The following is a 12,386-nucleotide window of genomic DNA, read 5'->3' as shown; positions in this document are numbered from 1 at the left end:
ATTTTTTTAAACTGCCTCTTTTTTAGCGCGTGAATGGTGGAAAAGAAAAACTGGTTAATGGAAAGGTCAGTGGGGATAGGATGGCGTTTATTCAATCTGGCGTATACGTATTTTAAAGCCATGCCCACGCATATTATACACACACATAAAACCATACTCACGAGGGAGTGTTTCTACTCAGTAAGCGCTCAGAACCATTCAACTGCGGCTCTGAAAGATTTGTACGTTACCAGCATGTCATGATGTTAGACATGGCAATTTGTTCATATTTCAGCGTCCAAATTGTTTAAATTGGTTTTGACTTGATAACGCTATTATGATAATAACAGGAGGAATTGGTAGTGAGTTACATTAGGGGCACTGCACAGTCAGTATTACCCTCGGGGGAAGATGTCGATGTTCAGTGTCGCGTTTCAACACAGAAAAATGGGAATCTGAGCTGGAGACAGATGCGGTTTAAGCCCAAGTATCTGGCTGTTGTGGTAAATGCTATTTGTTCATTCAGTCATTAGCATCCAGCGATGTCCCACAGCATGTCTCATGAGCAGCACTGTCACTGAAGAGGATTGTGCATGTCTGAGGTTAATGAGGCATGTCCACACAACAAGACGTGAGAGTAAAAAAAGATCAGCGGTCGAGCTGCTGAAAAGAAATATTGTAACCCCCCCCCCCCCCTCATTTTTTTTCCTCAACTCCATTCCTGGTCCATTTTCCCATCGCTCCTCTTCCCGTCCCTTCGACTCCTGTCCTCTCACAGCAGCTCTTCAAACCCAGGCAGCGGTTCACATACTTGGCGTCCGTTGTCTTCTGCTCTCTCACAACCCGCAGACAAACCTGAGGAGTTTGTGCTGCTCCTCTGCTCACGGTGTGGCCGCTCTCCAGCTCGCTCTCTGATAATCTGTTTATAAATGCGATAATGATATTATGGAATTGGATTGGTGCGTTTTCTCCCTTAGAAGGATTGTGCTTTCTAAATATTGTGCTGGCAAACAAACATATGGTTGTGGTTGGACGCCAAACCCACATTTATAGTCTGAGGACAAATTCAGCAACTGGAGTCAGTGTCTGGAACTCTGCTGGAATGTAAAATGCTTTTCTTTTTTTTTTTTTTTCGGGGGCTGGAAAAATTCAGCTGCACTAAAAAAATAAACAGAAGTGGCATCTGAAGTATATCTGAAATATGTTAGCGGATAAAGAGAAGGATGAGATCGAAATTCTGTATTTTAAGTTATGTTCGGGTCGTGGCTCCAGAAGTGGGAATGACGTCTTAAATAGTTGATCTTACGCAGAATAAATCTAGACACCTGATTGCCTTGTCAAAGGTGAGTACATATAATTAGTCGTCAGTTATGGTTACTTTATTTCTACCTGTTTATTCACTTAAATGAAAAGTGAAATTAACATTTCTCTCAGTTTTAGGAGTTTAAAGTAAAACAAGTTTGTCTGACTTAACTGAGTAGTTGTGTTTACTCAGTAAAATTCTAAAAACAGCCCCAGATAAATCAAGTAAGCACTAAAAAGATTATGGGCTTAAGATGTTATTTTAAGCCCACGTCAATTAGCCAAATGATTTAAACAATCGAAACATCTTGTCTTCTTAGCTTGGTCCATGTCCACTCCACTAACATGGAGGAGATTTAGATTATATCCTCCACTGCAGCCGGCCACCAGGTTGTGATTGAGATGCTTTGGCTTCACATTTGAGGAACATTTGTTGTACATCTTTATTTACACTCTATGATAATAACTAGATCGGTCTGCTATCATTTAAACCAGTAACTGTACATGCAGCTCAAACACTATAAAACTAAAAAAAGAGCTGAAATACTTCTGACATGTACCAAGTTATGTCTCCCCAATGATATGTATGGAGCAGAAATTATTTTGTGTCCACAGCATGATGGGAGGCTCTACCCCCCCCAACCCACTATAATACTAATGCTTATTTAGCTTTGGCAAAACAAGTAACTCCCATCATATGAGTTGAATTAGCAGGATAGTGAGAAATAAGTAAAAAGCAGTAAGAATAGTTATTACCTTTTTCACTGTAATGTGTCACAGGCTACGTCTAACTAAAAACATCCAGTAAACTCTCTATTCATTCATGAGTGAGGAAGCATAGGACTGTGTTTTTCAAACATACATAAAATACCATTTGTATACACAGGCTGCTGACCTGGTAATCCTCACCTAAAAGCTTTTCCTTTTATCTGGGACCACATGGATGATGATACCTTAACAGGCAGCGACAGCCCAAATGAAACTGCTTCCAACGGCCTCGCTCTCTTTTGATCTTTACGACTCCAGGGGCTCCGCAGGCGGCCGTCACCCGCTCTGTCCTTGACTTCGTCAAACTTTGTTTGTAATGAGACAATTGTTACCATCAGTGACAAGCGTGCAGCTGTGGGCCATAAAGGTGATTTCTGAGATACGGGAGAATTAATAACAGGAAACTCTTTGTGACACCGGAGCCACAGATTTGTGTATAACAGCCGCGGATTATGACTGAAGACACGGAGCATAATACGGGACATTTCTGTCTTGACTGCAGGTTGTATGTCCTCAGGAACAAAGTGTTTCTGGTTCCACTCAGGGACTCATGCCGACAAGCCATCTGTCCAAAAATCCTTTTTGTGGTAGTGCAGAATATATACGACATATTTTGGTGCATGGAGCACGAATGGTCCTCCATACTGTTTTCACATCAGTGTTGCAGACGCGGTCCTGTGTGCCAAACCACCGCTACGCTATACAGAAATGTACATTGAATATTTCAGATCAGCCTCAGATGGTTGTTGAGACTTCACGAGTTGTCCAATGAGCCAAATGTCCCGACCACAAGGTTCAATTAGAACAGAAAGAGCTTCCAGTGCATTGGTCAGCACAGATGTTATCAAACGTGAGATCCTATCAGACAAGAAACCTACAGGCTTTTCTCATCCCTCATTGCTGTTCCCCCCCGCTATTTTCTCTGTGACCCCTTAGCGCTAGTAAACACGCCGGGTTCAAGGCCTCATGCTAGCCAGGAGCAATAAAGATGAGTAACGATCGCCTCTCTCTCTTTTTTCCCTTTGCAGACAAGCCAGCCTGAATGAGGCAGCCGAGAGGTACTACGGACAAGCAGCAAGCCTGAGGCCCAATGTGAGTACAGCCACAACAAGCTAATCACCCACAGCACTGTTTACCCTGATGGACACTGTGCAATCACACTCTGAATGGCTGTCCCATGTTATCACTGCCCGGGCTGCCGCCTCACAACGGCCGTCATTGTCAGTGGGTCCCAGGAAGGGCTCGGGTCTGTAAGGGCATCGGGTTCGACTGAGCTCAGAGGTCTGTTTGTGCACCATCCATCAACAGCTTCAAAGAAGGAGCCTGGGTGACTAAATTGAAAAGAATAATGATAATAACGCTCGGTGAGAGGACTTTGACATGTTGAGAACGAGGTGGGGGTCGAGTCCATTGGTTTGAGCGAGGGCCGCAGAGGGAGAGAAATATGTTTGGCATGTGGCCGACCTGTTTGTTCCTGTGTCCTGATTAGAAGAAATCACTTCAGGATTTTATGATCAAAATGTATCTGGACAGTGTTAAACAGACGATAAAGTTTGGATCTTCATGCACACGGACCTTATTAGAACATAAACAAACAAAAGAAAAAAGATGTACTTGACTGTAACAATTGGATGATTTAGAAATCTCCACAGAAACCATGAAATCCAGCTCCTGTCCCCTCAGCGGTGACGTAATGTTCATGTTTAGCCAAAGCAATTTTGAACGTCTAATTAAAAGCAGATGGAAGATAAGAAAAATAATTTATATCTATCTGCTCCACTTTAATCACACTCAAAGTTAATGTGCTTAAGGTGAATTGTGGAATTATTTCCATTAGTTAAATCTCATTAGTGCGGTACAGACTGTTCTTTGTGCCGTGAGAACACTTCTACTGATCTGATCTCTGTTTATAGATTTGGGAATCTTCAGAGGAAAAGTTCAGATTTTCATCATAACATGTGAGGACTCCACAGTGGTTCCAAACAAAACCAAGCTCATGGAAAAATAAGAAGCCAGAGTAGCTTTGAAAACAATCTCTCAAGGTGCTGCTCTCTCAGATACAAATGAAGAGAATCAAACTATTAGTTGATGTGTAGATTCAAATGAAATTAAAGCTAGTCCCACACCCACTTCTGTAAATCCATCCCTGATGCTTATCTACATTCACATCCAAAATTTAAAGTCTCCGTCTTTAGCCATTTTAAGCCTTGAACTCTGGAAATGGTCCAGACAATTTGGTCCAAAAATTTTCCAGTGTTGAAGATGGGTTCCAAACAACAGGAAAATGGCTTCAACATTTCAGTGATTGTTGGCGCCTGGGTTGAGCCGCTGGAAGCAGCACATCCACATTGGCACTTTTCACCAAAAGCTCTTGAATCTCGTTGTCTTTCCAAGTTCACATCGTCGGCATCTTCTACATTTATGGCTCCTCTATTTTATCCTGGTGTACTTCTTCTTCTTCCCTTTTTTTAAATATATTTTTGGCTTTGAAATGTTGCGTTTGTCGTGTGTTGGAAACCTCTGCGACTTGCTAAGTACATTTTCGTGACATTGTACCAGGGGCTGGCTGGAAAAGTTCTGGAAAACATCCATAGACACTGAGTTGGACATTTGTGTTTTTCCAGACCCACCGGAATATTTCAGGAAAATGTCCCCAATTCGGTGCATGTCTGAAATCCACTCAACTCTGCAGGAACATATCGACCAATATGAGAGCCATTGTTGTGCAGTCCTCTGATCTTCTGCTTTAAAATACATGCCGGGGATGTCTGTGGTTCCCATAGCTCTATTTCAGGACCAGATCTGTGTAATGATCACATGTCAGTTTACTTGGCATCTGTAATTTTACAAATCCCCACTTGGTCACTTTTGCTTGGACGCCTCTTGGCATTTGTATTGCTTGCAGATGATGCACAATTGTAATTTAGCATCTTCATCCGTCGTCTTTACCATTCTCCTTTGTTCTCTGCGATGCGATGCGACTTAAGCCATGTACCCTGTCCATCTTCATTTGTCATTTCATGCTCTACTGCGGCTCGACTCTTCCCTCTCCAAAGGCACTGGTGTTTTATATTAAGCACATGTGTCTGCTCGCTCTAAGTGAAGGGGGACAATTCCCTCCATTCAAGGGATTTAGTCCCTTAGTCCTACAATCCCCTCTATCTAGACCAACTAAATCCTATCGGATGCTTGGTTTGCTTTGGTTGCTCTTGGCACCTAGTGCCATCTGTCCTTTCAAAGCTCCATGCAGATATTCTGGACTTAGATACCTTTCTGGAGTCATTGTGGCCAGGTTGTTCCCCAATCCAGCTCCAAATTCAACTCTTGAAGTCTTAAAAGCATGTGCTGCTTTACGGTCCAGGCTAATATGCGCCACATCTGGCCGTGACTCTGCAGATTTACATGCCAGTTTTGGGAAGGGTAGCGAGGCAGAGAGGTTACAGAGCAGCAGGAAATTAAGGAAAAAGGGAAACTTTTTGACGAGGGGAACATTTTGCAGAGTGTTGCAAGTGTCAGAAGGGCAAACGAGAATGCAGGAAGAGAGGAATTAATCTTAAAAGTCCTAGCTACGTGAAATTGGTGCAGAGTTGGTTGGGTGAGCAAAGGTGGGAGCCTACAGGGGAGACAGGAGCAAGGAAGCTCAACTCTGTAATAAGTTCTGCATGGGCGCAGAGACAGAGCTCTTAAAACTCGCAGCCTGCAGCTGCACTGAGAGGAAAACCAGGAGTCGCTTGATATTCTACCCAGGAGTCTTCGCTCAGGGCGTCATATGTAATGTCACTCATTAGCATCCATCCTGGAGGTTCTCAGAAGGCGTGATGTGCCAGGTGAGGTCAGCTTCTCGTGCATTCTCCTGATGGATTTGTTTCTCTGGAAATTTCACAAAGATTTTTTTTATTATTTGAGTCGTTATGAGTCATTCCAGAGACATCTTCAACTTCTCATCCGTCCAGAAACGACTCCTTCCTGGATAGACTTCTGACTCTGGACCTCTCCAACAACCTGTGTCATTCAATTTAAAGACATATCAGTTTTATTTGTGCGGCGCCAAATCACAGCATCAATAATCTCCAGCCACTTCACACAGTGCGGTGGAGTCTCTGCAGTATCTTAAAGAGAAACCCAACTGTTCCCACAGTGAGCAAGTGTTTGGCAACAGTGGAGGGAATGTGGGGGCGGCCATCAGGAGATAAATGGGGGACAGTGGAGAGGAGGGGGGTGGAGACCAGGCACAGTTGTTTAAGCACTGTCACATCTGTGAAGGGAATACTTTCAAAACCATTGTCGTACCATGTGAGATCACTGTGTTGCTCTGGGCTAAAGAGAAGCATGAATCGTCACTGAGACATTCCTGTGTGAGGCTGCCAGCGAGAGTCAGCAAGGAGGGGCCGAACATCAGGGTGTTGTTTGATCATTGTCACTTAATGTGTCTCACTCTGGGCCATGTTCCTTCATAACCTGACTGACCTTGTGGGCCCCATTCAGACCTGGAATTAACATCCATCCAGAGAGATCAGATCACAAGTTTGTGTGTTCACACCTGGAAGTAAATGCGACCTGAATGTGTCCCCTGTGATCACTTGTGATCTCACTTCCCTGCTCCATATCCAGATAATCACGTTCACAAAGATTTGTATGTGTCTGTCAGTGTTGTTATTGACTTTTTATTTTTATTTTCATAATCTTCTTTCATATGGTGCCTATCCTCTTTTGTTTGTTAGTTTTCTTTAATCGGATTTCTGTTGTTGTTATGGTTGTTACTACACTCACATACAAGGCAACCACAGTTTAAAACTCCCAAACCGGGAACAAGGAATGAGTTTGCGTCCTGGAAGCTCTTTGGAAAACTTCTCCTTAGCATTACAGCTAATCGCTAGCATGGGCGTATTGGTCTGTTGAGCGATCAGATCACGTCTGTACATAACGCTGGACACTTCCGATCACTCAGGACAGATGTTAACACCTGGTTTAACCAGCCTCTTAAGGCCTTAATATGATTTCACTTCACTTAACACAAATAAAATCCTCACTGACTCCACAAAATGGCCTGAACACCAGTTTCCCCAGTATACACCTACACCACTTGTCCCTTCCTCATTGCAGCCTCAGTATTAACGTGTCACTTCCAATCACGTCCATATGTATAAACAGTTATATTTGGGCTGTGGCGTTTTGTGACTTGTAAAAATCCCAAAACTTGCGAGTGGATCCCCGAGCGTTATTTTGTGGTTTGACCCTCAAGTCAAACAGGAGGTGATTTACAGCCCAAACAGCCTCAGCATCACCCCCGACCATTAAAATCCAGAACTTTGGCTGCTCCTGAGAATAATAATAACCCGAAACACAGAGGAGAAATGTTGTTTTTCTTGGGGATTAATATAATTGCACAGCATTAAGTGAGCAAGGAGTCACGGAGCGACTGCGGTCGTGTCGGTTATTCCAGCCGTTTGCAGCGGTCGAAGCATCTGCATGTTTTATACGTGTTGAGGTGAGAAGTTCTTCCTCCGCAAGAGACACAATGATTATCCCAGAGTCTCTTTGATTTATTCATTTCTACTATTCCCCCTATGAGAAAAGCAGCTTTGGAGAACGTCCTCGTCTAATTGTCATGGGCGGATCATCAATTATCAAACTGGAAAAACAGAGATGTTTTGTGATACGAGGGTGGAACCAGTAAAGGAGGGTAGTTGACGCAACTCGGTCAAAATCACATAAATGGCTCCTCTCTGAAAATATCTGGATATCTGCACCTTGAATTTGGAAATGATTCAAACTCACTTAAATACATGGAAAGAAAAGGTTTAAGTTCAAATAATGTTGTTGCTTGTGTTCAAGAACACCAAAGTTTGACTTATATTCCCTGAAGTTATGCAAAGACGGCTTTTAATGTTTCCGTAGCCCAGTGCATGTCACACATTCCACAGATTTCTCATAACATTTACAAAATTCATGTTTTCTCACATGCAAAGTACGCTGGCCTGAGAATTCCTCCTGATGAGCCAATAGGCCGTGAGAAAGAAATTAGGGCTTGAGGTATCAAGCACATTAGTAAATGTCAAGATGCCACAACTATGTGCAATTCCACGTGACAATTATATATGAGGTAGTAATAATATAGAACGGTAGTCACGAACACGGCAGTAAAAGTTTTTACTGCCAAACTGTTTTATTTGGCTGCTCCTTGTTTCCTAGGAATCAACAATTACTGAAATTAAAACCGTCTCAGCAGTAAAACAGTAGCTTCCTGACATTATTGCTCGTTTTTTCCATCAACTGGAAACTGGAAACCTTGTAGTCTTTACAGTGATTGTGCTGCGAACACTTTCACCCTCATGACTCACCGGCTCGTCACTGCTGCTGCTGCTGATGATTCTGCCCCGTGGCTCCAGCAGGAAAACACAGCCCGTTCAGCTCAGCCCACTTCAAAGTGGCTGCTCCCTCCGACGTGCGCGACCACAGACGTGACACAGGGACTCACAAAGCAGCGCGGTCACCGGGCTCCTAACACGGCACCGCAGCCTGGGTGGTGATCTGACAAACAGGAACCCGATCGCGTGCCCTGAAGCCTCCCACGAGGGCTGAGATGTGCTATTACAAGCCTGCTTCATTTGAAAAGGACCATAAAACTGTTTATTTCTTATTTTATATATCCACACGCATTTTGCTTTGCATTTTAAGAGTTTTTAAATCTGTTCAAGTTCATTCCATGTGACTCAGTGAACATTTTAATGTCATAGCACTCTCCACATCCCTTCCCCAAAGTATGAATAGTTATGACTTCCCTTGCATTATTCATCTCATAAATTCACGGCCTCGGATTCGAAAAATTCAATTAATAATTTCTTTAAACAGACAATTTGTGGTGAGTTAATAACTGTTATTATGTCAGCTCGGTCTTTCTATCCCCTTCAAAAACTGAATCACAGTTATTACGGACTGTCCTATACCTACTGTTTGATAATAGGATGTCCTGTGTTGCTGTTCTTGGAAGAGGACAGACTGTGTCTTCTTTTTGCTTTAAGCTCGTCTGAGGTGACACTCTCCTTTTCACTTTCAGTATCCTGCCGCTCTGATGAACCTGGGGGCCATCCTCCACCTCAACGGGAAGCTTCAAGAGGCCGAAGCCAATTACCTCCGAGCGCTGCAACTGAAACCCGACGACGCCATCACCCAGTCCAACCTGCGCAAGCTGTGGAACATCATGGAGAAACAGGGCCTGAGGACGATGAGCCCCTGAGCTCCTTCCCCCCCGCCTCGAGCACCTGCCTCATGTGTGCTGGACCAGGAGGAGAAGCCGGCCCCTGCACTCCTTGTTTGCTCCTCTCGTCCAGGGGACATGTAGGAGGCTCAGGGAGGGCGTTTGCTCAGAGAGGCTGTGATTGTGCCGTGCAGCCCCTCGTAATGACTCCTGAGCCTCTCATACTCCTCAGGGCAGCAGCTCCTCTCAGAAGCATTGCTCACAGTTTGGCCGGCTCCGTGCAGTTTTTGGACTCTTTAGAAACTTTCTTTAAAATAAGAGCTCCCACGAGAACCCTTTTTCTTTCTACTTTTCTTTTTTCCTTTTTCTAACTAGAGCACTTGAACCAGGAGCGAGACCATAGGTACATCCGTCAACATTTGTGATGAATTAAGTCACTTAAATAAGCAATTTCAGTTCAAAAGGGTCGAACTGATTTGTCCCCGCGCAGCGCAGCGACATAAAGTACAAACGAGATCTCATAGCAAAGCACTGAGGGTATTTTCCATCAGGATTGAATAAAGTTCTCGGTTTTGATCAGATGTTCAATCTTGATAATGAAGAAAATAAGATAATATGAAGTAACTGGACGCCGTCCAAAATCTCCAGTGAGGTTTCAAGTCGTCTGTGTATTTTGTTTTTCACGTCCTCAGTGGGTTTGTTTTTTTATTCGTGAGATTACACACGCTTCATAATGAAGGAATGTAAATTAGCACCGTTATTTTAAACCATTTGTCGCAGACGCCCCGGGACGTTTGTCGTCAACTCTAAAAAGGGAATTCAACTCATTAGCCATCACAGCACAACAACAGCCTCTAAAAGCTCCACACAGACTTGTATTTGTCTTGTTTTGGCAGGAGAAGTAAAAAGAAGTGAAGGAAGTGGGACTCGTTTCACACTGTAATGCCTTATAATAAGTGGTGTGAATCTTCTTTAGCAGTTTGCGGTAGCATGCAGGCGGCATTTTGACCCCCACTGCTTCTCCCAGTTCACAGTTAAAGAAGCCAAGTCGCCATAGAAGCATGTTCGTTGACAACATGAAGAAGCTATAAAAGGAATAATTGAGATACCCTTCCCATGGAAGTCACACAGAACAACGGTACGGCGGTTAACGTGTGTGGAGCTGAAACAGATGAAGGAAAACTTCTAACCAAATACAGGAGCTATGCCGATGCACATTTTTTTCATCTCATGGCACGAGACACGGCGCACGTCTCGAGGGAAATGTTTTAACGTTTGTGTTGGAATAAAAACTAATTTCGTTGTGTTTATATAAATGAATCCTAATATATATCTACGTTGTGTATATTATACAGAAAAACCATGCAGCAAAAAAGTAGCCAATGGAAGCTCCAAGGCTGAAGAAATTTGGTTTGTTACGTTAAAGGGGAACTCTGGTATTTCTCAATCTCGGTTGTTCATGAATGTTGGTGTGTAAATTAATGGTACGTAGAAAAACGTGTAGAGTCAACCCAGCAGGGGCTTCACTGTAACCTTATGGGGCAACTGCAACAGTCAGCTTAATTATAACAAAAAGTAATTTTTTCACTCTTTTAAAAGTTTTAAATTATTATACTTTACTTAGTTATTCTTGCAACACTACATATTTCTTGCTCAACGGGAAGTCTCACTTTGAGCTGCGGCAGTGGCTACAATGTAATCTTATGGGGCAACTGCAACAGTCCACAAAATGTCCACTGAACATGCAATTTTTTTACAATAATTAAATTGTTAGGGCTCAAATTGTTATTCTGGGTCTTTGCTGAGAGTCTGCGAACATTATGCACGTCTCGCTGAAGGAGTACCATTCATCTACACACACGTCTTTAAAACATAGGCCCAGATTTTCCCATATTGTCGACCCTCAGTTCCCATGTCTCAAGGTCTCATTTTTGTAGTTATTCTGTGTAATTAACATCTGCTTGTTTGTCGTTGATGTCAGCAATTACGTTAAAAGAGATGACACCTCTCCAGAAGTAGGAATATGAGCAGTATTTTTTATCAGAAAAACCTCCTGAACTCTCCATGTCCTCAGTTTATTACATTGTAAGTTATTGCTTTGTGTTACCTCAGCAACAAACCAGCTGGCACTGTGTTTTTACATGTAAGCTGAAGGAAGTGAGCAGATATGTTGTGTGTTTGTTAGAAAATAAAAAAACTCACAAATCACTTGAGTGGGGCCCATTTAAAAAGCACCTGCACCGGAGGACGAGAGATTGAATATATATTGTCACTAACAGTTGAAATGGTGTCGGCTCTGTTCTGTTTATGACTGTGATGTTCACTTGTCGAGTAAAATAATTTCACATTCATTCCTCCCTCACATCACATAAAGAAACAACCCATGTGCTAATTTCCCCTGTGTATATAAAGTGTTCCTGAACAAACACTGATAATTGTTATTGCTTGAGTGACGATGTAAAGAAAAGAAAACAAAAAAAAAAGGTTCACTCTGTGTCTCTGCTCAGGGATCTCAAGCGGTGGGTTATTGCAGAAACTTGTTCACAGAGCGTTTTACTAAATTAAAGATTTATTTTTGAAAAGTTGTTGTATTTGTATAAATTATGAAGATTTGTAGCCTTTCTTTCCTCCTTTTTCTAATATAAAAACAAACAATGTGCCAGAATCCGACCTTTGTCTCTCAATGTTGCTTTTTTTCCACAATAAATTGATGGTGTTCTGCTTTTTGTTTTGCCGTGCAGCTGTTTCTGATGTAGATTTCACATGAATTTATGGTTTTCATGTGGATTTTTAACAATCGCCTACTTTCAAAAACACACACGTGTGCCTTCACACTCTGCAGCAACATCCACAGTTCCAAGTGAGGTTTCCTTTGTATCCACGTGGGATATCAGACTTAATGGGGTGGTCTCTCACCCTGTGGAACAAGGTTTTACGGGGCATTTAAAAGTCCCTCCCCCCCTGCAAATTTTGCTAAATCGTGTCATAAAATCAACTGAAATGGAAGCTCCTCCGCTTTGATCTGGGAACAACAAAGAGGACATGTAAATATTACCATATGGAATCGTGGGTAGCGCCTTGTACACATGGCTGGTGTGCTTCCATTCCAACCACCCCCACAATCCAAACTCCCGCTGAC

At 42.8% G+C, this 12,386-nt stretch overlaps 1 protein-coding gene across 1 annotated transcript in view; it reads left to right on the top strand.

Moving 5' to 3' along the window:
• The window catches only part of tmtc2b (transmembrane O-mannosyltransferase targeting cadherins 2b), a 94,537-nt gene extending 82,567 nt beyond the window's left edge, over nt 1-11,970 (top strand). The window contains exons 11-12 of the mRNA XM_062390355.1: nt 3,078-3,141; nt 9,107-11,970. Of these exons, the coding sequence (XP_062246339.1) occupies nt 3,078-3,141; nt 9,107-9,286 (244 nt within the window). The 3' untranslated portion in view covers nt 9,287-11,970. The remainder of the gene's footprint in view (nt 1-3,077; nt 3,142-9,106) is intronic.
• Nucleotides 11,971-12,386: the final 416 nt, after the last annotated feature.

The sequence above is a fragment of the Platichthys flesus genome, chromosome 6 (assembly GCF_949316205.1).
Source record: "Platichthys flesus chromosome 6, fPlaFle2.1, whole genome shotgun sequence".
In the NCBI taxonomy this organism is placed as follows: Eukaryota; Metazoa; Chordata; class Actinopteri; order Pleuronectiformes; family Pleuronectidae; genus Platichthys; species Platichthys flesus.
This window is presented reverse-complemented; position numbering and strand designations above follow the sequence as displayed.